The 27,967-nt window shown below is 41.9% G+C and overlaps 1 protein-coding gene across 3 annotated transcripts in view; it reads right to left on the bottom strand.

Moving 5' to 3' along the window:
- Positions 1–20,943, bottom strand: part of FCHSD2 (FCH and double SH3 domains 2) — a 316,260-nt gene extending 295,317 nt beyond the window's left edge. The window contains exons 1-2 of one of the 3 annotated variants that reach the window (XM_082626729.1): positions 20,534–20,943; positions 18,591–18,688 (exon numbers count right to left, since the gene is read on the bottom strand). In XM_082626729.1, the coding sequence (XP_082482855.1) occupies positions 18,591–18,688; positions 20,534–20,554 (119 nt within the window). In that variant the 5' untranslated portion in view covers positions 20,555–20,943. The remainder of the gene's footprint in view (positions 1–18,590; positions 18,689–20,533) is intronic. The other 2 variants (XM_082626728.1, XM_082626727.1) reach the window with 2 other exon arrangements.
- Positions 20,944–27,967: the final 7,024 nt, after the last annotated feature.

Genomic DNA, 27,967 nt, shown 5'->3' with positions numbered 1-27,967 from the left:
CAAAGCCATTTAAAAATTTTTAAGTTTTACAATTTGCTACTATTATTCTTCCGTATTTATTATAAACTAATGAAACTTTGAAAATCTAATTATTTTCCTGTAAGTAAATTTATGATTATTCTTTTCTCCTCAGAAAAATATTTGTCCTCATGCACACAGCTATACAAAATGAAACAACATAATTAGCTAATAGGCACCTATTTCCTACATAAAAAGCATTTCAATAACTTTTGCAACCTATTAGTTTCAAACATGTAAAGAGTAATTTTTTTTACTAAAGTGAGTTTACTAATATAAAGTATCATGAGATTATATACATTTCTACCACCCAGTATGAGCTGATTCTAAGCTATTTGTGGAGTATATTTTATTTTAGGTATATTGCCAAAAGGTTAAAAATAAACATAATTAGGTGGCCAGAAAAAACCTTGCTGCATAGTAAGACTTTAGTTCTATTCAGAAATGGTATCCTTCGCCCCGAGACCACAAAACTTCCTGGTCTTAACTTATAACAACCACCAAAAAAAAAAAAAAAAAAATAGATAAGGCATTTTTGACTACAGAAACATCTCAAAATACAACCTAAACCCCAGATACAATTATTGGAAGAGCCAAAAGATCTCTAAAAGTCCAGTTTTCACACAGTCCTTCAACAATCCTGCGTCTGAAAAAACATGAAACTCCAGGCAGCGGATCTTCTTCCATCCTGTACTAATCAGCCAGACTGAAAGATCTGCAAGGCACTGAATCTTACACCTCTTCTTTGGTATCTATTCTAAGTAGTAACTCTTGAAACTAGACACTCCCTCCCCAATATCTAGACATGCTTGGCACTGAAAATGCTGTGCCCCAGTTATTTAAAATAATCCTGAAAGACATCTGTCTTCTACTTTCAAGAAAACTCAGTACAGCTATCAAAACCAGGGAAAAGATGTTCCTATATTCAATGGATTCCTGCCAAAAGCTAATAAAGGCTGAGAAAATATCTATCTACATAGGTGCTCTCACTGCTTGGAAATACGATGAAATTTCCCTTGATTTCAAATGATATATCATATACCAATAGTTTTCAATGGACAAAGAACTTAAACTTTAAAGTCAGGCATACACCTATGTTCAAACCCAGATGTTTAATTGCTTAGTACTCTGATCTTGGGCAAGTCACTTAACCAGTCTGAGCCTCGGTCTCCTCATCTACAAAACGGGGATGATGATGGTGATGACGGTGACGATGACAGAATGCATAGATGCTGGGAGGCTCTGAGATATAATTAATGTTCAACAACAAGTGTTGGCAAGAATATGGAGAAATCAGAACAATACATTGCTTGTGGGAATATAAAATGGTGCAGTCTCTTTGGTAAACAGTCTGACAGTTCCTTAAACATTTAAAGACAGAGTAAAGAGGGACTTCCCTGGCAGTCCAGTGGTTAAGACTCCACACTTCCACTGCAGGAGGCACAGGTTCAATCCCTGGTCAGGGAACTAAGATCCCGCATGCTGTGTGGCCAAATCAGTAAATAAATAAGTAAACAAACAAAAATAAAGATAGAGCTACGACATTCCCCAGCAATTCCACACGTAGGCATACACCCAAAAGAAAGGAAAACACATGTACGTGGAAAAAAACATGTACATGAATGTTCACAGAAGCATTATTCATAATAGCCAAAAGTGAAACAACCCAACTGTCCATCAACCGATAAATGGATAAATGAAACGTGGTATATCCCAGAAATAAAAGCAAAAATAAACAAGTGGGGACTTCCCTGGTGGCGCAGTGGTTAAGAATCCGCTTGCCAATGCAGGGGACACGGGTTTTAGCCCTGGTCTGGGAAGATCCCACATGCCACAGGGCAACTAAACCCGTGTGCCACAACTACTGAGCCCGCGCTCTAGAGCCCATAGTCTGCAGCAAGAGAAGCCACCACAATGAGAAGCCTGCACACCACAACGAAGATGAAACACAGCCAAAAATAAAAATAAATAAATAAATTTATAAAAAATAGAGTATATTCAGAATTATATTTTTTAAAAAAACCAAAAAAGTGGGACCTAAACAAATTTATAAGCTTCTCACAGCAAAGGAAACCAAAAGCAAAATAAAAAGACCACCTACAGAATGGGAGAAAATATTTGCAAATGATGTGACCGACAAGGGCTTAATTTCCAAAATATACAAACAGCCCATACAGCTCAACATCAAAAAAAAAAAAAACAACCCAGTCAAAAAATGAGCTGAACATACATTTCTCCAAAGAAGACATACAGATGGCCAACAGGCACATGAAAAGATGCTCAACAACACTAATTATTAGAGAAATGCAAGTCAAAACTACAAGGTATCACCTCACACTGGTCAGAATGGCCATCACCAAAAAGTCTACAAATAAGTGCTGGAGAAGGTGTGGAGAAAAGGGAACCCTCCTACACTGTTGGTGGGAAGGTAAATTGGTGCAGCCACTATGGAAAACTATATGGAGGTTCCACAAAAAAACAAAAAATAAAGCTACCATATGATCCAGCAATCCCACTCCTGGGCATATATACAGAGAACACTCTTAATTCGAAAAGGTACATGCACCTCAGTGTTCACAGCAGCACTATTTACAATAGCCAAGTCATGAAAACAACCTAAATGTCCATGAGCAGATGAATGGATAAAGAAGATGTGGTATATAAATACAATGGAATATTACTCAGCCATAAAAAAGTATGAAATAATGCCATTTGCAGCAACATGGATGGACCTGGAGATTATCAAACTAAGTGAAGTAAGTCAGACAGAGAAAGACAAATATCATATCACTTATATGTAGACTCTAAAAAATGATATGAGTGAACTTATTTACAAAACAGAAACAGACTCACAGACATAGAAAACAGAGTTACCAAAGGGGAAGGGGGGGGGCAGTGGGAGGGATAAAATAGGAGTGTAACAAATACACACTACTATATATAAAATAGATGAACAATAAGGTCCTATTGTATAGCACAGGGAACTATATTCAATATCCTGTAATAACCTGTAATGGAAAAGAATCTGAAAAGAATACACACACACGTGTGTGTGTACATATATATAACTGAATCACTTTGCTGTACACCAGAAACTGACACAACATTGTAAAAACTAACTACACTTAGATTAAAAAAAAAAATTGTCAAGCCAGAAATCATTACCCAGCAATTATACCCTCAAAATGAAGACTAAATAATGAAATTTTCACGTAAAACAAAACTGTCACCAGCAGACCTGAACTTCAAGATACACTAAACGGAAATTCAAATCAAAGCCACGAGATATCACATCACACTTGTTAGAATGGCTGTCTTCAAAAAGACAAGAGATAACGGTGTTGGTAGGGATATGGAGAAAAGGGAACGCTTGTGGGTGGGAATGTAAATTTGTATAGTTACTGTGGAAAACAGTGTGGAGGTTCCTCAAAAAATTAAAAGTAGAACTACCAAATGATCCAGCAATTCTACTTCTGGATATATATCTGAAGCAAACAAAATCAGTCTTGAAGAGATATCTGCACCTTCATGTTCACTGCAGAATTACTGACAATAGCCAAGATATGGAAATAACCTAAGTGTCTGTCAACAAATTAATGGATAAAGAATCACGGTGTATATATATATATATATACACATACACATGAATGACATATGAATTATATATATATATATGTATATATGTGAATGACACATATACAATGGAATATTATTGAGCCATGAGAAAGAAGGAAATCCTGCCATTTGCAAGAACATGGATGGACATTGAGGGCATTATGCTAAGTGAAATAAGTCAGACAGAGAAAGACAAATACTGTATGATCTCACTTATATGTGGAATCTAAAAAAGCCAAATGCACAGAAACAGAGTGTAGAATGGTAGTTAACAGGGGCTGGGGGGTGGGGGAAATGGGGAGATGTTCGTCAAAGTATACAAACTTTCATTATAGGCAAAGTTCTGGGATCCTAATGTACAGCCTGGTGATTATAGTTAACAATACTGCATTGGATACTTGCAAGTTTCTAAGAGAGTAGATCTTAAATGTTCTCACCACAAAAAAGAAATGGTAATTATGTGAGGTGATGGAGGTATTAAGTAAGCTACTGTGGTAATCATTTCACAATACATGTGTATCAAATCAACACATCTACACCTTAAACTTACACAATCTTACATGTCAATTATATCTCAGTAAAGCTGAAAAAATTATAAGGAAAAAAAAAAGATATGCTAAAGGAAGTTCTCCAGGATGAAAGGAAATGATTCAAGATAGAAACTTAATCCCCAGAAAAGAATGGAAAGCACTGAAAATGGTAAATATCCGGGTAAATACAAAAGACTTTTAGAACTTTTGCCTTTTCCCTCTTAATTTACTTAAAAACCATACATCAGTTTAAAGCAAAAATGTAACACTGTCTTGTGGGGTTTATAATGTGTGTAGATATACCACAAATAATCACTTTAGCATAAAGGAAAGAAGGGTAGATATGGATCTAGATGGATATAACACTTCTACAATTTATCCGAAGTGGTAAAATATTAACTGCACATAGACAGTAAATAATTAAGGATGTATATTGTAATCACCAGGGCAGCCACAAAAAATAATAATGCAAAGAAATATAGCTAAAAAGCCAACAGATCCAGATACATATGTTAGGAAAACATGAGAACTGTCATTCTTGAGTGACACCCTCTGGTCATTCCTTGAATTAGATTATTATTATTATTATTATTATTATTAATGATAATAATGAGTAAAGCCTGACTCAAGGAATGACCAGAGAATGATACCCTCCTTCTATCATCTTTAATATTTTACATTATAGATGGCACAAGCAAAGGCAAAAAAAGCAAAAATAAACAAGTGAGACTACATCAATCTTCTGCACAGTAAAGGAAGCCATCAGCAAAATGAAAAGGCAACCTACAGAATGATAGAAAATATTTGCAAATCATATCTGATAAGGGACTATTATCCAAAATATATAAAAATCTCATACAATTCAATAGAGAAAAACAATTCAATTAAAAAATGGGCAGAGGGACTTCCCTTGTGGCGCAGTGGATAAGACTCCGAGCTCCCAATGCAGGAGATCCGGGTTCGATCCCTGGTCAGGGAACTAGATCCCACACGTGTGCCGCAACTAAGAGTTTGCATGCACAACTAAGGAGCCCTCGGGCCACAACTAAGGAGCCTGCCTGACACAACTAAGGAGCCCATGAGCCACAACTAAGACCTGGCGCAACCAAATAAATAAATAACTATTAAAAAAAAAAAACTGGGTAGAGAATCTGAATAGACATTTTCCAAAGAAGACATACAGATGGTCAGATAAGTGAAAGGTCCTCAACATCACCAATCATCAGGGAAATGTAAATCAAAACCACAATGAGATACCACTTAACATCTGTTAGAATACCTATTATCAAAAAGGAAAAAAATTACAAGTGTTTGGTGAGGGTGTGGAGAAAAGGAGACCCCTGTACACTGTTGGTGGGAATGCAAACTGGTATACCCACTATGGAAAACAGTATGAAGTTTCCTCAAAAAATTAAAGATAGAATTACCACATGATCCAGCAATTCCACTTCTAGGTATGTATCTAAAAGAAATAAAATCACTCTCTTGAAGAGATATATGCATCCCTGTGTTCATCTCAGCATTGTTTACAATAGCCAAGACATGGAAACAATTTAAGTGACCAAAGATGGATGAACAGATAAAGAAAATGTGATATGTATATCGATATATACACATGTATACACAAAAATACACACAAAGGAAAATTATTCAGCCATAAAAAAAGAGGGAAATCCTGCCATTTGTGACAATATGGATGGACCTTGAGGACATTTTGCTTAGTGAAATAATTCAGAGAAAGACAAGATCTTACTCACACGTGGAATCTTTAAGAAAAAAAAAAAAAATTTGAACTCATAGATACAGAGAACAGATTGGTGGTTGCCAGAGGCAGAGAGTGAGTGAAATGGGTAAAGGGGGTCAAAAGGTACATACTTCCAGTTATAAGATAAGTCAGTCTTGGGAATATAATGTACAGCATGGTGACTATAGTTAGCAAGGCTGTATTGTATATTTGATAGTTGCTAAGAGAGTATAAGTTCTTAGAAGTTCTCATCACAAGAAAAAATTTGTACCTATGTGTGGTGATAGATGTTAACTAGACTTACTGCGATCATTTGCAATATATGCATATATCAAATTTTTATGTTGTACACCTAAATTGAAAAGAATGTTATATGTCAATTATATCTCAATTTTAAAATGTTACAGTAAAAAGCAAAAAAAAAAAAAAAAAAAAAAAAAAAAAGTGGGGGCTTCCCTGGTGGCGCAGTGGTTGAGAGTCCGCCTGCCGATGCAGGGGACACGGGTTCGTGCCCCGATCCCCGAAGATCCCACATGCCGCGGAGCGGCTGGGCCCGCGAGCCATGGCCGCGGAGCCTGTGTGTCCGGAGCCTGTGCTCCGCAACGGGAGAGGCCACAGCAGTGAGAGGCCCGCGTACAGCAAAAAAAAAAAAAAAAAAAAAAAAAGTGGTATATCCAAACAATAAAAAGGAATAAAGTACTGATAGATATTAAAATGCTGATGAACCTTGAAAACCTTATGCCAAGTGAAAGAAGACAGTCTCAACAGACCACATATTGTATGATTCCGTTTATATGAAACGTCCAGAACAAGTAAACCTACAGAAAGTAGATTAGTGGCTGCCTAGGGCTGGGCAAATGGGGGGAAAAGGGAAGGGTAATGGCTAAGGGGTGCAGGGTTCTTCTTAGTGTAATGAAAATGTTCTAAAATTGACTGTGGTAATAGATGCACAACTCTGTGAATATACCAAAAGCCAATGAATTATACAGTTTATATAAGTGCATTACATAATATATCAATTATATCTTTTTTTACATAGCATGTCCTTTTTATAAAAATTATATCTTAATAAAGCTGTTAAAAAATTTTTGTGCTACAGAATACATAATTTTTATAGGGAATATCCAAATTCATATATCCAAAAGCAAAGGATTAATTTAGATTAGGTAGATATTAAACATATATAAATTCATAATCAGTTAAGTATCTTCTTCCAATACATCTGAGAAGTAGACTTTCATTTCTAGCCATGATGAAGTAACTGGTACCAGACTAGCCCTCCTCAAGTAACATCTATAGAACTAGACAAAATATATGACTCTACCATTTTTAGGTATGAAACTGGCAGCAAAGGAAGTGTGTACCACATCTGCTCCAGCTTTCTGCCCGAGACACTTTCCCAACTCCATCACAGGGAAGTGGAGCCTAAGCCAAGCATGATGGTCTCACTGAATTGAGATGCAGAGATCACAGTTCTGGGCTACTGAAGAGGCTAGAATTTGTAGGACAGGGTACTAGAGAGGAGACAACAATGAGAAGGGGTGGCCCCAGCAATCTGCATGGGGGTTCCGTGAGCATCCTTGCCTGAGTATTAGGCCACACATAAGCCAAGGTGAGACCCCATGAGGCCTAGGAGAGTCACTACTGCAGGTCTGAGAGCCGAACAGATACCAGAAACTGCACACTGCTGGGACACACTGGAATTCCAATTCAGCCAGAGTGGAGATAATGCTGCACACCTTGGACACACAGGCTTTCAGTTGAAACCCCAAAACTCAACACTCATTAAAGAAAGATGACACAATCAAACTTCCTATAATGTGTCATCCACAATGTCCAAATAATCAAAAATTATTAGATATGCAAATAAGCCGGAAATGTGACTGATAATCAGGGGGGAAAGCACCGCAACAAAGAGTAGCCCCCGCTCGCCGCAACTAGAGAAAAGCCCGTGCACAGCAACAAAGACCCAATGCAGCCATAAATTAATTAATTAATTTAAAAAAATTATCCAATCTGAAGAACACAGATTATTATCAAACAGTTTAACACACGTGTAACTAGAATCCAAAAAGGAATGAAGAGAGAATGGGGCAGAAAAAAATATTTGAAGAAATAATAGCCCCAAATTTCCCAGGTTTGTTGAAAAACATCACCTATGGATCCAAAAAGTTAAATGAACCCCCAAGAAAAATAATTACAAAGGTACTTACATTAGTCACATCACATTCAAACTGCAGAAAAACAATAAAAAGGAGGAAAAAAGCTATCAGAAAGGGGGGGAGGAGCACATTAGATAGAAGAGGACAAGGCAAGTATATAAATAACAACTAACTTCTCATCGGAAACAATGAAGCCAGAGGATAATGGAGTGACCAACTGTCAATCCAGAATTCTATATCCAGCAAAAATTATCTTCCAAAAATGAGGGTGAAATAAAGACACTTTCAGATAAGTGAAAGCTAAGAGAACTGTCACCAGCAGAATTGCACTAGAAATGCTGAAGGAAGTTCTTCAGCCGAAACGGAAATGATACCAGATGGAAACTCAAACCTATGTATTGGTCTCAAGAAGGGAAGAGAGTCAAAATTGGTAAATATAAAAGCTTTTTTCCTTCTCTTAATCTGTTTAAAAGATAACTGTGTTTAAAGCAAAACTAACGTTGTACTATGAGGTTTATAAAGTATGCAGCACAAAGTCTGGGATGGAGTAATTAGAACTGGACTGTTGTAAGTGTCTTATGTAGCATGGTATAATATTAACTCAAGGTATACAATGAGTGATTAAAGATGCATGGTGTAACACCTAAAACAACCACTTGAAAAATAGAAAGATATAGCTAAAAATGCAAGAGAAGCAAATGGAATACCAAAAATATTCAATTAGGTCAATATAGCTGAGAAAACTAATATATAAAATACCTCTAGAGTAAAACAGATGAAAGAATTCCCCATGGAGAAGGTTGGCTAATAATGCAAAATATATTTTACCATAGAAACAATATGTTAAATGATGACTTTGATAAAAAACCTTTGAATAAAGTTAACTAAGATAAAATTTGAGCCTGGACATCAATGTAACCACCCAATATGTTTGCTTGTTTGGAGACAAAACAATTCCATAACACACAAAAAGAACATAGTAATACACAGAGCCTGTTTCCCCAGTTCTGAACAACAACCAGCTTGAGACCAAACATTTTATGAAGTTTGTGAATCAAGTATTCTTAATACTTGGTATATATTAGAAATAAATTGTAAAGTCTATTAATGATGAAAATAACTTCACTAACTAAAAGCCAAAAATGACATTTTAGCATCAGCTAATATAAATTCTTATAGTATGTTACCTTTAACAGACAAGCAATAAAATAGTCACCAATACTGAATCATTTAATTTTAGTTTTAAGAGTAGATAATATTCACATAGCTCCAAATTCAAAACTTACCAAAAAGGGTATACAATAAAAAGTCTCTGCCTCTCGCCCCCTTCTCCAGCCACCAATGGAGGGAAAACAAATAACACTAAAATATAATCAAGGGATATACATTCCCAGTTGTTTCCTGTGTGACCACAGACATGGTAACACTTTACATAACACCAGAAATAACATTTTCTTTTTGAATTGGGATTATTTCAAAGTTCACGAAACAGAAAACATCTGGATGACAAGACACTCATACATGAATGCCAAAAAGGAGATCAAATGGAATGTTAAAGCATGACCAAGGAATACTGTGAGGAAACAATAAAATGAAATAAAAATATCAGCTAAGATTCTATTAAGTTAGTCCTGACCAACACATGACAGGAAATCTGCAGCAATGGAACAAACTAGATGGGTGCTTTTCTGTGCCTAGTTCCCAGATTAGTCCCTGAAGAGCCAACCGCACAAACCAGACTCACTAACTCCTGCTTATGCATCAGATCATTCCTGAAGACTGACCCCAACAAAACAGACAGCATCTGTGGGATTCAAACGAACATTCGAAGAATTTACAAAGAAAAACATCAACTTATCACCACAGGCCTCCTCAGGTAAAAGGCTTCATTCTCTATACTTTCATGACTGAATTGCCAATCCTCAATTTCTAGGAGTAATTCTAGCTCTTATTTGTCCTTCCCTGCTTTCAGTTTAGCCGCTTTACTACTTATTAACACTTTCACCTGAGAAGTAAAAGGAGTTCAGCAAAAATGAAACTACCTGGAGGGCCCTTAGACCACAATTTCCCCAAATTATCAGAAAACCAAAAGTGGCAAGATATTTAACCACTCCTGTATTCTTAACAGGAGAATCCTAAGAGGCCATTGGCCTACTGGCCCATTACCCATGGTAAATACAAAAACCTACTCCCGACCTAAGACACTGAACTTAAAAGCAGTTGAAAGGAGGGGATACAAATGGTTTCTAAGGAGTCTCTTATTCCCAATCTGCTTGGGACAACTGGAATTCTAGCTATATCTTTCATAATCTAAAGTGAACACATTTTTTACACTTTTATGGGAAACACTAGGAGTAAATTAGAAATGGGTCCCTGTGGCAAACAGGGCAAACAGTAAGGTGGAAAAGCCATATTACTGCAACCAATACCTATTTCTTACTGGCAAAGACCACCTCTCCAAGAACGTAATCACATTCCCAGCCTCCTTTGCAGCTAGGCTGCAGGGGAATATGAAGCAAACTCAGCCAATGAGATACAAGGGAAAGTCTTCTGGGATAATTTCTGGTAGAAACTGTCTTCCCTAGTAGAAGGAAAGGAGGGAAGGTAAAGAGGGAAATTTTGCATGAGGAGAAACTGCACTTCCTTTCTCTTTTTCCACCTAATGTTGTATGAGAAGAGCATGCTTGGAACTGTGTATGCCATCCAGCAATCATAAGGAGAATCATTATCAATACACAGAAAGATGGAAGGTACCTAAGCCTGCTGAACTTAGTGAAGAAAATTCTTTGGTATTACTTGAACAGTTTATCTTTGAGGTTCATTACATTTTTTGACTCACAGGTTAACTCTTTACAGGATGAGTAAGTCAAAGACAATAATTTCTGAACTGATGTTCTCAATTACTTAACAAAATTACAGTCCACATGCATCTGTTGAGTACCTACTATGTTCCACACACTATGCAAGAAAGCTTTTATGTGCATTACTTTAATTATCAAAATAGCCCCATAAGGTATTATAATTATCATTATTTTATAGATAAGAAACATGAGGCTCACTAAAGTTTAAGTAACTTGTGGTAACTTGTGGCCGAATTCACATAATTAATAAAGATTAACAACTAGGATTCGTATCCAGGTTGTATATCTCTAAGCTGGTACTCATTCCAGTAGCTGTAATCAGCTACTCTACCACTCAGATCATCTTCACCATCTCTCATATGTATATACTTGGGTGTGGCTAAAAAGACCAAATCAAGGAAAAGTGCACATAAAAATTCTTCAATACTTCTGTTCTTAACCCAAGTGGTGGGTAACTTTCATTATTACTCCTTAGTTTAATTCCATATGGCTCTGTTTAAAAAATTCTCCCTCTCATGATTTACATCAAGTTCTAATTTGAAAGAATACTGGATTGAGAAACAATGATTGCTGAATGAATGAAAAAGACCACGGTAAAGCACCTGACCTGCTACTTCCAATTTTCATCATATCTAAAACTCCACTGATTGCAAGTCACATTATGTTCCACTAAGAAAAAAGGCTGCCATTTAAATTGATACAATACCCTATCACTTATTGATACAATTTTTATTTATACTTATTAAAAGAGCTCTTTTAAACTTTGTTAGATTTTTTAAAAATATTTATTTATTTATTTATTTGGCTGCGCCGGGTCTTCGTTGCGACACGCTGGATCTTTTAGTTGTAGTGTGCGAGATCTTTAGTTGTGGCATGCGGGATCTAGTTCCCTGACCAGGGATCAAACCCGGGCCCCCTGCATTGGGAGCATGGAGTCTTAGCCACTGGACCATCAGGGAAGTCCCCATTAATTAGATTTTTAGCATGTATTACTCTTGTGCACAATTTTTAAAAGGTAAATGAAATAAATTGGTGCTATAACTGGTCGCATTCAGGCTCAAACTCTTCTGAATCACTTTTTTGAATCAGTCATTACTGTTTTTCCACAGAGTATCATCCTCTGTGCCATCAAAAGCCCGGGTGGGGGGCTTCCCTGGTGGCACAGTGGTTAAGAATCCACCTTCCAATGCAGGGGACACAGGTTCAAGCCCTGGTCCAGGAAGATCCCACATGCCGCAGAGCAACTAAACCGTGTGCCACAGCTACTGAGCCTGCGCTCTAGGGCCCACGAGCCACAACTACTGAGCCCACATGCCACAACTACTGAAGCCCTCGTGCCTAGAGCCCGAGCTCTGCAATGAGAAGCCACTGCAATGAGAAGCCCGTGCACCACGACGAAGAGTAGCCCCACTCGCCGCAACTAGAGAAAGCTGTGCGCAGCAATGAAGACCCAATGCAGCCAAAAATAATAAATAAATAAATAAATTTATTTTACAAAAGCCTGGGTGATCCAACATTTGTATTCAAACCATTATCTCTGGGATTTTCTTCCAAGCCTGCTGCTAACTACTCTGCAAGGTCTGTGCACGAAGAGACAAGGACAAACACTTCACAACCAAAAGCAACTGTAAGATGTATCCGGATTTCAGAAATATAAGAATGTAAAAAAATGTGCTTCTTAGAATTAATAAAACACAATAACTTATTTTGTTACCTTGTATAAGACAACATCCTATAGCTACCAATGGTGAATATCTACCATGCTTGGCATTTCACCTATCTCATTTAACTTTTACAGAAAAGCAAAAAGGTAAGCATTAACCTTGTTTTACATACATGAAACATGAGGCTCAGAGAACCTTAGTAACTTGTCCTAGATTATCCAGCATTAGTGACAGAGCTGAGTTTCAATCTCTGGTCTATCTTCAAAGTCCTTATTCTTTTCACCACTTCAGTGGTTCTCAAAATTTAGGGCACATAAGAATTACCTCAGGTGATTCTTCCACAGAGTGGGAAAAATATTGCAAATACTGCATATATTTGCAAATCATATAGCTGATAAGATAAATATTTAAAGAACATTTACAACTCAATAAGAAAAAGACAAATAACCCAATTAAAAAATGGGCAAAGGGGTTTCCCTGGTGGCGCAGTGGTTGAGAGTCCACCTGCCAATGCAGCGGACACGGGTTCGTGCCCCGGTCCGGGAAGATCCCACATGCCGCAGAGCGGCTAGGCCCATGAGCCATGGCCGCTGAGCCTGCGCGTCCGGAGCCTGTGCTCCGCAACGGGAGAGGCCACAACAGTGAGAGGCCTGCGTACCGCAAAAAAAAAAAAAAAAGGGCAAAGGATTTGAATAGACATTTCTCCAAAGAAGATATGCAAATAGCCATTAAGCACATGAAAAAATGCTCAACTTCATAAGCTATTAGGGAAATGCAAATCAAAGCCCCAATATGATACCACTTCACACCTACTAGAATGGCTATAATCAAAAGACAGACAATAACAAACACTGGTAAAAATGTTTAGAAACTGAAACCTTCATACATTATAGCTAGCAGGAATATAAAATGGTACAGCCACTTTGGAAAACAGTTTGAAAAGTTCCTCAGAAAGTTAAACATATCGTTACCATATGACCCAACAATTCCACTACTAGGTATACACCTAAGATAAATGAAAACATAAGTCTACAGAAAAATTTGCTCAAAGGAACATTATTCATAATAGCAAAAAAGTCCACCAACTGAGGAACAGATTAATAAAATGTGGTATATCCATACAGTGGAATATTATTCTGCAATAAAAAAGGAATTAATTATTGATGCTATAACATGGATGAAAGTTGAAAACATTATGCTAAGTAAAAGCCAGTCACCAAAGACCACATATTGTATGATTCCATTTATTTAGATTCTGCTTCTACAGAGAGCAAAAGTAATAATTGCTTAAGGCTGGATAAGGTGATGGGAAGTGACTGTTAATAGGTAGTTTCCCGTAGGAGGGACAAAAATGTTCTAAAGTTAAAGTATCGTGATGGTTGTACAACCCTCTGAATATACCAGAAAAACTTTAAATAGGATAATTGTATGGCAAGTGAATTAGATCTCAATAAACCTGTTTTTAAAAAAACCCTCTAGACCAGATTACCTCTAAGTTTCCCTTTTAGACATAAAGGTCTCTGAGACAATGAAAAAAAGTCTCAGAGCGTCCATCAACAGACTTCAGAATCCAATCCCCAGTGACTCCCATGAACCTACAGTTTAGAGAAGGCAACACATAGTATAGCAATTCCTCACTTGAGGTCACTAGACCTCCAGATATCTGCAAAGAAAGGACAAGTGCTTCTTGAGCCAAGTTAAATTTTTCAGAACATCTGTGAGAAACCACACATACCTCCAACCTGTTCTGAGGTAAAGTTTAAGTATCTTTGCCTTTGGCTGGACTCATGTTACTAGTTTTAAAATACTGACTCAAAGCTGACTGACAGCTCAGTATATGAAAAGTGAAAAATAAAACAAAAAAGTGTACTTTTTGATATGCAAAATGTTTCAAAAAATGGGAGCCATGATGAGTTCCTTGGTTAAAAGCCTGGGAAACACAGATATAGGGGAAAGTACACTAGCCTAGAAATTAGGAGAAATAACTGAAGAGTCCACCTCAATCTGATTCACTTCCTATCAACTGTCTCAGTTTCCATTTCATCTATAAAATCAGCAAACATCACAGTATCCACCTGACTCTAAAATTCTGTAACTTTTCAATATTATATAATGACCTAAAAATGTCTGCTAAGAAGGTAATTCTTTATATTCTGCATCCCTGCAAAGAACTTTCTTTACTGACTCGAGTTAGCACATCATAAGAATAAACAAGAAATACATTATATTAATAAACAACACATAGGCTGTAGTATTTAGAAACTTATTTATAAGTGGCCCTAGAAAGCAAAGAGAGAGTAAAAAATAATAAACTGAAAAGAAAGTAAAGTATGCTAGTCTACTGCTGACAGCAAAAGTCAACAGGAAACACTTCAGTATAAAAATCTCCCCAAAGCATGGAATGTCCCTGATTAACAACAAATGAGTTATCTTTCCTTCTCATACTTTACTCCAACACACCAGCTTCTACATGCACCCCTGGAACTCAGATGAACTGAAGAAAGGGAAGAGAGCAAAGGAAAAAAACTATATCATAATTGATCTCCTTTCAAAATTCCAAAAGATGAGAAGGGCGGAGGGGAGTGGGAACTAGCCATAACCCAGAATAAAATTTTCCTATTTACAGCTTAATGTGTTGTGGTCTTTTTTTTTTTTTTAACTTTTTTTAAAGTCAAAAAATTTCTGCTTACTTACTTCTTTATGTCAAGAATAAAAGGTATTTGCACTTTGAGGGGTGAATTCATACTAATTTAAATTGAGCATAACACTGGTGGGGGGGTGCATCAGTGAGAAGGAGAGCTATTTGTGGGATTTTGGGGAGGAAGGTGGTGAGAGCCTCAAAAAAGGAAAAGCAGGCAAGATCCTTTACAGCATAATACATATAAAAATCCAAGTTCAGAGATTTCTAATGAATTTTTTTAAAAGGTCATTCCACTTGCTAAGACAAATCAACAAAGCCAGACCACTTCCTCCTCAAGCAATTAAAGTTATGAATATTGAAAATAGAAAATCTTCAATTTCCAATTCAGTATTACCATTGGGGGGAAAAAAAGCAAATCAGAAACCTAAACTCATATTTTAGGAGGTAATACAGTATTCTGCTCACAACTATATAGGAATGAAGGGATTCATCCCATTTATTTAATACAAAGAAAAACACACTGACTCCTTTAAAATAATAAAGAATCCATGAATCCTTGGAGCACCAACAGTCTCTGTATTTACGTATTATATATAAATACAGACATATTCTACATCAAATAGCCACAGTACCTTTTAAAGTGCCTACATGAATCAAATTAAAACACAAGCTCAACAGACACCACTACAGCCCCCTACAAACAGAGCTTATAAAATATCTCACTTAAACACAAATAAGCTGTATTTAAATATAACCAGTTACATTCATTTAACAATTCTGCTAGCTGTTTACAAATGGTACAAATATACAAAAATGAATAAGACTTAGCCTCTGACTTCAAGGAATTCACATGAGGGGAAGCCAGAAGCATGTACAAAATCAAAATTCTTTGAGATCACAGAGAAGATCAAACTTGCAAACTTAGTGGTAACCAGAATTTGCCAGGTGAAAATTAGGAGGGCACAAAGGCATGAATGTCGAGAACACAATTAGATAACCAGAGGTCCTAAGTGGCCAGGGCAGGGGGAATAAGGAGAAAGGATATGCATGGGCATGAAATGGAAATAACTAAGCCAGGAAATGAAGCTTGTAGCTTGTACCTAGGTTGCAAAGGGCCACATGTGCTATAACAAAGTGCTTGGTCTTTATCCAGAAGACCACAGAGAATCTGATATGTAATAAATGATGTTATTAGAGGGACTTCCCTGGTGGTGCAGTGGTTAAGAATCTGCCTGCCGGGTGGGAGGGAGAGAGATGCAAGAGGGAAGTGATATGGGGACATATGCATATGTATAACTGATTCACTATGTTATAAAGCAGAAACTGGCACACCATTGTAAAGCAATTATACTCTAATAAAGATGTTAAAAAAAAAAAAAAAAAGAATCTGCCTGCCAGTGCAGGGGACACGTTTAAGCTCTGGTCCAGGAAGATCCCACATGCCATGGAGCAACTAAGCCCATGCGCCACAACTACTGAGCCTGAGCTCTAGAGCCCGTGAGCCACAACTACTGAGCCCACATGCCACAACTACTGAAGCCCATGTGCCTAGAGCCCGTGCTCCACAACAAGAGAAGCCACCACAATGCGAAGCCCGTGCACCGCAAAGAGTAGCCCCTGCTCGCCACAACTAGAGAAAGCCCATGCGCAGCAAAAAAGACCCAACGCAGCCCAAAATAATAATAATAATAATTAATTTTTTAAAGAAAATAAATAAACAAACAATTATTAGAAAGTTCACTGGTAACAACATGGAAAACAGATTTAAAAGGAGAGATTGGGAGGTGGAAGATATGAGAACACTACAGTAATAATTAGGATATTACCGTAACAACGCTAGTGAAATGTGATGAAGTCAGAAATAATACAAACAACTAAACAGTAGCAACAGGAGCAGCAATCTACATCAACTTAGCAGTGACGTGTCCATATAGCTGACCATAAGTCAAGGTACAAGCAACAGGGGAAATAAAGAATATGCAAACAAGAGGTCTTTTGAATATAATCAAAAGGACTTAATGACTACTGACTATCCATACCCCACAGAGGATCTTTACTTACAAACGAATTTTGCCTTCCTAAACTACTAAAATATAAATACCTTCGTTCACTTAATAGATGTTAAAAGCTTAATTCGTAACCATATGAAAAGTTTCAGGTGTCTTGCACAGGAATTATTTAAGTCTAAAAATTTCCCTGTATCCACAAGAAAAACAAAGAAACAAATACAGAATTAAAATAGAGTAGTTTTCACCTGAAACTAACACAACACTGTTAATCACCTATACGCCAATATAAAATAAAAAGTTAAAAAAAATAGAGTAGTTTTCAGTCAGAAAACAATGATCTTGGTGTATCCAAGTTTGGATGAGTCTAAAGTAATATGCCTTAGTTAGAAACCCTGAAAACATCCGTAAACAGTGGAAATATTAATTTAATTTAGTATCTAAATTAAATATGGGGGGGAAGGAACTCTAAGTAAAAATCTTTGGGCTACGAACAATTCAGCTATACAAACACATATAATTTTATTATAATAACATATAGTTAATATTTTTCAGGAAACCAACATAAGGTTGTGCACCACAGGAAAAAATAAGTAACTGATGAGGCTTACAGACCCGATTCCAATTTAATAAATGTATTAGTAAAGGGAAATAATTGCAGCGACTCTGTTTCAACATGCAAATCATTTTCCTTTACAAAAATTTGTTGAACTGTCAGTTTGTATTATATGATTGTTAAAACAGTGGCGTTTCTTTCAATAAAATGAGTCATGATTACCTCTATAAAGAAAGACATTGACTTTCACAAGGCTGGCAAAATGTCTTATCTTTTTAATTCAAAGTTATCTTGAATAGGGATATAAGTAACTTTAATGATAAAATGTGATAAACACATTTCCCACTAAATTTAATGTTCAAAGACAAAGTTATATTTATCATGTTCTAATAATCATCTGAGATTAACTGGCTCACCCCCAGATATTAACCATTAACCATGTGTCAGTTTAAAATTCCACGTGAAATCATTAAGGTCAATAAATGTAGAAAGGTCAATTTAGCAGAAAAATTATTTAAATAAGAATTTCTATTTCAGTGATTATAATCTGATAAATTTGTAAGAACCTTGTTTTTTCATAATAGTATGTGTAAGTTATAGGTTTCTCCACTAAAGGAAAAAAAGTTTGTATTGTGTTAATTCCAGTTATAATTTCTAGCTGAGTCAAAGCTCTAACAGCCTTAAAGCAGGAAATCTAAAAGGAAATTCCATCATCAGTTCCTGGGGCTTGGTAATGCAAAGGTTGTTTGAAATAGAGCTACAGAAGTTCTCAAACTATTTACTATAATCTTACCTCATATCTTCAAGCAAATCACATTCTGCTTGATGTTTGGCTTGAAGTTTTGTCATCTGCTCAACTTGAATGTTTTTCATTTCTTGTGTAACTTTCACCTAAAATATACCATATATTTATGAGGCCTTACTGCAACTTTAACAACAAAAAAATTACTTAAAATACGAAATACTTGTCAGAATATATAACTCTTACTTGCCTCTCCCCTGAGGACCATAAACCCATTATTAGCCACATAATTTTGTTTACTGCAGATAATTAATGAAAAAACTAGCTAAAACAACCTGAAGCAGAGGCTAAATGAAAGTACACGAGTATAAAAATTACAGATTAAAGAGGTGCAAAATAAACTGCCAGTCATTTCATTTCATGTACAAGCTCAATACATATCCAGGTCTTTAAAAGAGTCTGTCTTCTATTTCTTCCAAAAAGGATACAAAGACATTAAAACATCAGGAGAGGTGAGCAGAGTGTAGATGGGAGAAGTGGGCATAAGAATGCCTAATATCTCATGACCGAAACTTACACAATCATGAAATTATATGCATGAATCAACTACATAAATTATTCCATAATGGCTACGAGAAGCACACTCTCAGGATGATGCCCTCGACTTGCTGGACAGCACATCAAATCACAATCTCTTTCTCACAAAGGAGAAAGCAAAAGTGACCTTCCAGCATATGCAGTGCTTTTAAGCCACCACAGCAAGCCGGTCGCCGTGGCGTTTCCACTTCAAACAGCTAGAACAGTATATGCAAACCGGCCAGTGCCCCGGTCGCCGTGGCGTTTCCACTTCAAACAGCTAGAACAGTATATGCAAACCAGCCAGTGCCTCGCCCGCCAGGCCGGGATCCAGGTTACAGTGGGCCTGGAACCCCCATCGCCGAAGCAGGGCCACCGGAGGGGTAAGTGTATGTGTGTGAAAGAAAAAGACTCACTTAACCGGAGAACCCGGGTTAAGAAAGAGAAAAAAAAGGGAGCAGACACGAATGAGTTAGGCATTCAGCAAATGTTTGCCCACAAGGGGAGGATAGAACAGCCTCCTCCACCCAGAGGAGACACTCAGTAACCATCTGCAGGATTGAAAAGACAAGGACACAGCCTCAGTCCCTGGGAAAACTGAAAGGAGGACATTGAAACAGTTCTGGAAGGGCGAAGCGGGGAAGCTGCTGACAAGCCCGGAGCACCCGTCACTCCGTCACTCCCACCCGAAGCCTAGATCACGGCTCACACGCCAAGCACGGCCCGGTTCTCTCTCTCCTGGGGACAGAACCACCACCTTCCTCGCCCCCTAGTCGGAGGGGCGGGGCAAGAATGGGGAAGAGAAAGACAGGACCGCTCAATGCTTAATTTCTTGTTTTCCCTTGGGGTGGGGGTGACTATTGCGACTTCTCTTCGGTCGCCCCGTGGGAAAAGCGGGCCAAACATTAAGGCTAGACTGGAAACAAATTCCCTGTAAATTTGCCAATGGGGGAGGGTGGCGACAAGCCGGCGGAGGGCTCAAACCTGGTGCAGACTAAACAATCACACAAGCAAAAGGCTCTGCAAGCTGCAGGGGCTCCCCCGCCTCCCCTCGGTGCAGCCCCGAGAAAGCACTTTGCAGAGAGCAGCACTGCCATGCGCGCTCGCTCTCTCTCTCTCTCTCTCTCTCTCTCTCTCTCACACACACACACACATACACACACGCACACCCGAAACTTGTGAAATGTCTGGGGATGGGGGTGGTCTACCGCGCGGTGGAGGGGACGAGCCCTGGCCGCCCCTCCGACGCAAAGGCACCAAACACGCGCGCCCCCCGCCAGGAGCCGGCAGCAACTCAGTGACAAGCCCGAGACGACGGCGGTCACGGCCCCTTGCGCAAAGGGGGAGGGGGCGCAGTGGTCGCCCCAGCCGCGTTCCTTGTACGCATCCCCCCCAAAACCTCAAAGACCCATTCTCACCTTCCTCGGCGGCGGCTGCATGATGCTGAAGGGACATCAATCTTCCTCCGACGGCAGCGTAAGTGAGGAGGGGAGGAGGAGGGCCAAGAGGAGAAGGCCGCCCAGCGAGCGGGCGTGTGCTTGTGTGTGTGTTTAAGGAGAGCCTGAGAACGAGGACTCGCCCCGGAGGGAGCAAGGCCGGCGGATGGAAGGACAACCCGGGTCCGAGGGTGAGTGTGAAGAGGAGGAGGAGAAGCGCCGAGAAGGCCTGGGCTCCGGCGGCCCTGGGGGTGTGTGAGGCAAGGAGGCGGAGACCGCGAGGGGGCGGGGGCCCGGGTGCGGGGGCGCAGGCTCTCCCAGCTCGCCGAGCGGCTCTCGAGGAGCACCCCCGTCGTCCGGTTCCCTGCCCGCCGCGGCTATCCACCCGCCGCCGATTCCTCGACTCCTCAGACGCGGCCCCCCCCCGCCCCACTCAGGCAGCCTGGCCCTCGCTGGGCCCAACACCCCCGCCCGGCCGGGGGAGGTGGAAGGCGGCGCCGCACTCTCCGCTTGGGTTCCTCCACTCAGGCCGCGGGAATTTCCGGCCCCAGCGGGTGGCGCAGCGCCCCGCTCCGGCGGCGGAGGGAATAGCTTAGGCCAGAGCTGGGTTCGAGGGGCCAGGCCTGGCTGCAGGGAGGGAGCGTGGCCGCGGCGCGGAGCTCCGTATCGCGGCGGGGGACGGGGGGAGCTAACGGATCGGTCGGCGAATGAGAGGGGTAAAAATGCTACCGCAGCACGAAAATCCCCCCGTTCTCTCCGAGAATGGCACGTTCCAAACGCCTCCTGTTGTCCCTCCCCCACAGTGGGAGCCAGCTGGGGGCTTCCCGCGCGCTTTCCCGCCAGCCGCGGCGCGCGCCCCCGGTTGGGGGCGCGCACGTGGGCGGGAGAGGGCTTTGCGCCGACGCACGCGCATAAGGCGCCCCCGCCTCCTGCCGGGGGAAGAGAGAGGGAGAGAGAGAGAGGGAGTGAGAGAGAGAGGGAGTGAGAGAGAGAGAGAGAGAGAGAGAGAGAGAGAGAGAGTGTGTGTGTGTGTGTGTGTGTGTGCGCGCGCGCGCGCGCGCCTCGCAAAGAAAAAATCGGTTCCCTGCTACAGGGCGTCCAAGTCAAAGAGTGTGGACTGCGTGCTAGAGGACCATGAGGTTGTTAAGGCCAGGATCCCCATTTCACAAATGGGAGGCAGAGGAGTGGAGATCTTATGAAGGTTACACAGCAGGACTAGGATCTCTGGGTTATAGAGAAACAGGTGCCAATGACAATCATGAGGAAAAATAAAGGAGGCAGCAGGGGCAATAGAGGAAAGCTCTTGAATGGGAGTCAGGACCTCTTGGTGCCAGTCCACTCTGCCTGCCCTTGGCTGGCTGGGTGAGCTCAGGCTTCCTCATCTCCCAGTGAGGATGTTCTGAGCGGCTCTCCCCACCCCAACTTCCTCCTCTATCCAGACCATCTTGGGGTAGGGATATCAGCCTCCCTTGAGGTCCTTAGAAGAATGAAAATACCTCTTCCAGAGCCATAGGGCTGTGTGAGCTGTGTGAAGGGTGAATTAGATCAACCAAGTTTTATCAGAAGTTGGGGTCTCAAACACCTATTCTCAGAAGTATGGTCAGGCAAAAGAGGAAGGTGAGTGAAGCTTGGAGAGACACAAATAAGTTGCCCAGTGCCACTTGGCCAGAAATTGGGAAGATGGAACAACCTAGGTTGTTTACATTGTTAGCCTAGATTCTTGTATATAAGAAGGTGGTAGAATCAGAGCTATGCCTGAGTCAGATTAATCTGTATAGGAATTAGGAGACCAGGCTTGCTATTCCTGGTTTCCTTGAAGCCATTCAAAAGTGCACCCTTTATCAGAGTCCTCAATTACTATCAGGTAAGGCCTGGGGCAAGGGAACAGGTGGCTGGAGGCCCGGCTCCCTGACAGCTGTGGGGCTGGCAGCTGGAGGTAGCCAGGCTGGGCTCCAGTCTCAATTCCACCACCAATTCACTGTGAGGTGTTGACCTAGTCATTTCACCTCTTTCAACCTTTATTACCTCACTTGTAAAAATGGGGATCTAGTACCAGCCTCACAGTCTTGTTGTATTAAATAGAATTTCTCCTACCATGTGGCCTGGCACATATTGCTCAATAAATGCTTTCTGATTCATCCTTTATTCAAAATATATTTGTTAAGGTCCTGCTTTGTGCCAAGCCTTGGACCAGACACTGGGGACACAAGGATGAGCAAGAAAGAATCAGCCTGGGCCTTCACCATGGCTGAGTTCCAGACTAACCGTTCCATGAATGACACTGGGCTAGTGGCAGGAAGGGGTAACAGTGCTTGCCCAGATGTGTCCTGCACACAAAAGGTGCTTAACAAAGATTTGCTGAATCCTAGTCCTGGGTGCAGCTAGTCTGGCCCAGAAATTATCCTCCCTTCACCTCCCTTTACTGGAAGTGAGCACTGGGGGTATAAAGGTGCTGGATGTTGGGAGACTTGGGATCCAGCCTCTATCACTGATCTGCTGGGCCTTCTCTGGGCCTTGGTCCCCAATTGCAGAGTAAGGTCAGTGAATGAGCCTAGAACTTAGTAGGTTCTTCACAGCTGAAGTCAAACCCTGGGGCTTTATTTTATGGATTTAGGAGGGTACCCTCCACCTGATTTGCCATTATTCTGAAACCAGGAATGGCATTGACTTTCTGGAATGATTTCCTTTACAGGTGTTATAAAAAGCTAATGGGCAGGACTTCTCTGGTGGCGCAGTGGTTAAGAATCCGCTTGCCAATGCAGGAGACATGGGTTCGATCACTGGTCCGGGAAGATCCCACATGACGCAGAGGAACTAAGCCCGTGCGCCACAACTACTGAGCCTGCGCTCTAGAGCCTGCGAGCCACAACTACTGAAGCCCACGTGCCTAGAGCCCATGCTCCACAGCAAGAGAAGCCACCGCAATGAGAAGTCCACGCACCACAATGAAGAGTAGCCCCTGCTCACCGCAACTAGAGAAAGTCCGCGCGCAGTAACGAAGACCCACTTCAGCCAAAAATAATAAATAAATTAAATTAAATTAAATTTATTTTAAAAAATAAAGAAAAGAAAGCTAATGGGCAACACCAAATGGGCTTACCTGTTAACTGCTCTCTCAAAAAATGTGTTTGTGGGACTTCCCTGGCAGTGGATAAGACTCCGTGCTCCCAATTCAGGAGGCCTGGGTTTGATCCCTGGTCAGGGAACTAAATCCCACATGCATGCCGCAACTAAGAGTTTGCATGCCACAACTGAGAAGCCCATGTGCCGCAACTAAGGAGCCCTGGAGCCTCAACTAAGACCCAGTGCCGGGACTTACCTGGTGGTCCAGTGGTAAAGAATCCACCATCCAATGCAGGGGATGTGGGTTCGATCCCTGGTGAGGGAACTGAGATCCCACATTGCCACAGGGCAACCAAGCCCGTGCACCACAACTACTGAGCTCGAGTGCCTCAACGAGAGAGCCCGCATGCTGCAAACGACAGAGCCCATGCGCCACAACTAGAGAGAGAAAACCCGCACGCTGCAGCTAGAGAGAAGCCCGCATGCCACAACGAAGAGCCCGCACTCCAAGGACAGATCTCGCATGCCTCAACAAAGATCCCATGTGCCACAGCTGAGACCTGATGCAGCCAAAAAAAAAAAAGGAAGACAACCCAGTGCAACCAAATAAATAAATAAATTTGTTTTAAATGTGGTTTCTTTTAAAATGTGTCTAATATTTACCAAGTGCCTTTTCCAGACCCCAAACTTTTATATTACTTTTCCAAGCTAATCTTCACTGTAATCCTATGAGACAGTATTGTGTTCTTCATTTTACAAATGAGGAACCAGAGGCTCAGGGAATATAAGTGACTTGCCCTGAAGTGATGGATTTGGGACCAGAACCCAGTTCTCCTGTTCGCCTCTATGAGGAATGTTCAAAGGAATTGGGAGAGTTCACCCAGGAAAAAGGAGACTCAGGAGTATACAATCTGTATGTTCCAAACTCCACAGGGACGGGGAAGGATATTTCTGTGACATGTAAGCCTGACTAAAATGTACCCTTTGAACCAGGCTGGGGACTTCCAGAGCCTTGCTCCTTCAATGCAGGCAAGCACTGTGTTATCAGTAAGATCTCTTGAGATTCTTTGGGGGAAATGCCACAAAGCTTTCCTGTGGCCACAGAGCAGCATGCACTGTGGCCCCAGAGACTGAACTGAAAGAGGTCTCAGCTGCATCTAAGGAAGGAGGTTTTCCAAGCAGAGCTGCCCCTGGAGGGGGTGAGCTCCCCCATCCCTGGGTCTGTGCAAGCAGGTGCTGGCTCCCTTCCATCACGGAGGCCACAGATGGGATTCTCACCCTGGGGAGGAATTGATAACAGCTACCATTTATTTCGCCTCTTCCACGTTTCAAGCGTGGTGTGTTATTTACACTGTTTCTACACCCTCACAACAACCCCTAATGATACATATGACCCATTTCACAGATTTCACAAACTGAGGCCCAGAAATGAAATGACCTACCCAAGGTCACACAGCTGGGCCAGGAGAGCCAGGCCTGGCCCCTGGCTACCTCTGGCTCTGAAGCTATGGTCTCCCTCCAGCATGCATGCTGCTATGAAGTCTCCTGGAAGTAATGTGATTCTAAGTTTAAGTCAGAGCCAGGACTCAAAGTTGGCCTGGAGCAGATATAAGAGTGGGCACTGGAAGACAAGCTATTCCAAAATTCCACAGGGCTCCTGGGAGAAACCTCAGGGAGGCAAAGTATGCAGCGGCACTTGAGCGTGGCTAGAATGTGAACAGCACCTCACCCTACCCTGGTCCAGAAAGGACACCCGCGACAGGTTGGTACTCCATCCAAGGCTTTCTCCAGAGAAGATGGCCACCATCCCCATCTGCCCATTCTGCACCAAGGCACCCCTTACCCTTCCTGCAGCTGGGATTCAAAGCCCCCTCTACTCCCTTTCCTGCTCTGTCGTTATCCCCCACTCACATTGTCATGGGCTGCTCAGGAATACCTGTCAGCCCATCCAGATGCCAGCTGTCCCCTGCCTGAGCCCCACCACCCCGACCTGGGGATGATGCTGCAGACCATGCAGCCTGTGAACCCCACCCCCATTCACTTCCCTTCTACCCTAGTCATCTTTCACCCTCCACCTCCGTCCCCCACACACATACCGGCCTTTGCTTCTGCCTGAGGTGATCTCTCAACACAGGCCTCTGGTCAGCCTGTTGTAGGAATGTGCCTGTCTCCTCCACTAGTCAGATCTCCAGACAGAGAATCACAGCCCACTGGAGTGAGGCTTCAAGATCTGTGGCCACAAGAAGAGGGCAGAGGCTCTCCCTAGGCCACAAAGTGACTTTGTGGCAGAACTAGACCTTGGATTCCATCCAGCGTCAACAAGCCCCTTATTCTGGGCTCAGTTGTAAGCAGGTCTTTAGGGTGAGACCCAAGCCCTGTACTCCAGCAACTCCAAATCTCAACACATGGACCAAAGGTATAACAGTGAGTCCAGGTCATGCAGGGCAGCCCAGGAGAGTCGGGTAGCAGGGATCTAAGGCCAGAGGTGAGTTCCCGAGAGGCAGGCACTGGGGCAGGGAATTACGTGGTCAGCTGGTGCCCCTGTCAGGGAGTGTTACAGCTTGGATGGGGGGTCAGGGGTCAGTTCCAGGGCTACAGTAGGAGCTAAGAGTCACATGATTTTGACATCAGGAGGCAGGAAACCACGGTTCTAGTGCTATCTTTGACAGGCACTTGCCAAGTGTGACCTTTGGCACATTGCAAATTCTGTCCTGTGTTCCTCCTGGGGGGGGTGCAGTTTAAATGAAATAATGGGTACATGATCTGCAAAAGGCTGGGGAGCTATGTAAGCAAGTGACTACTCATCCTGGGATACATTAAGGATGTATTAAGGATGTACTCATCCTGGGATACATACATCCCACATGGGATGCTGACCAAGGCTTCCCACTGGGAGCTGCACTGTGATTACAGTTCTGTGAAGCTAGGACCGATGGGTAAAACAGTCAGGTTTGGGTGGAGGGGTAACATCACAGGGATTTGGGATCAGGCACACCTGGGTTAGATGTCCACCTCCTCCTCTGCCAAGCTTTGGGTTCTTGACCAAGTCCTGAAACCTCTTTTAAACCAAGTTCCCTTGTCCATAAAAGGGGAATAATGATGCTTTGCAGGGTTGTGATGGGAATTAAATGGGAATGTTTATATAAAATGCCTGCAATCATACTGCCTACAAATGTGAGTTTCCTCTGTGCGTACATGTGTTTTCCTTCAGCTTCCCTTCATTTTGTTCTGGTTCTGTTTGCAAATTTAAAAAATAATAATAAAACACAAAAAGGGGAATTCCCGTGGGAGGAGGTTAAGCACAGCTACAGTCCTGGTTTTGTCCTGACTCACCGTGAGGACCCGGGAAGTCCCTGCCCTCCCTCAGCCTTCATTTCCTCATCTGTAGCACTGGGCCTTCCCAGCCTGGAAGGCATGGGACGCTATCCATCTGTGAGCCTCTTCCATGGAGAAGACCCTCCAGGCTGAGCTGGGGGATGGGGGTCAGGCAGAGACCAGGGGAGGGAGTTGGAGTTGTCAGGGAGGGACAGCAGGATGGGGGGGTGGCAGCTCTGTAACCACCGTGTGCTGACCTGTGGAGGGAGCAGGCCCTGCTCAGCTTAGGAAGCCTGTTGCTTATTTTCCCACAGCCTGCCCAGTTAATGCCAAAACAAATCATGCTTGCCTGCTCCCTGCTGGAGGGCAGTAGGCCAAAATGAGTGTCCTGGAGGGCTGGCAGATGCCCTGGCATTCTGCCTCCTCCCTGGGCACCCACCCTTCCCCTGTCTGCAACACATCCATCCACATACCACATCCTGTGGCCTGGGTGAGCTCAGCACCACTCTCAACAGAAGTTGACCCTGTGTAAGGAGAGAAGCTTCCTCAGGACCTGTACTCCCCCTCCTCTGGTTTTCAGCCCTCCTAAATGGACACATCCAACCCCTAAACCCACCTGTCTGCACAGTCCAGCCTTGGCCCCAACATGGGATCTAATTCTTGCCATGCTGCTGCAGGCAGAGCGCATGGCATCAGAATGCTGGGAGCTGCTATCACCTGCTATGGGAGGAAATTCCCTGGCTCAGGAAAGCTCTTCCAGCGGAAGGGAGCAGGTGGTGAGTCCCCTTGAAGAGACAGACACTGCCAACACTGTAGGCAGAGCCAATCCTGGGATAAGAAGCATTAAATCCACCACCCCTGCCTTCTCTCTGATGCTTGTCTACACTGGGCACAGTAATAATAATAATAGCCTATACTTTATAATAGCTACTATGTGTCAACACTTCACATAAATAATTAATTTAATTCTCACAACAACTTTGGAGTGGGTAATATTATTAGCCCCATTTTACCCTACGCTTGCTAAGGGTAAAGCAA

This window comes from Mesoplodon mirus (genome assembly GCF_964341445.2).
Source record: "Mesoplodon mirus genome assembly, chromosome: 7".
Classification (NCBI taxonomy): domain Eukaryota; kingdom Metazoa; phylum Chordata; class Mammalia; order Artiodactyla; family Ziphiidae; genus Mesoplodon; species Mesoplodon mirus.
This window is presented reverse-complemented; position numbering and strand designations above follow the sequence as displayed.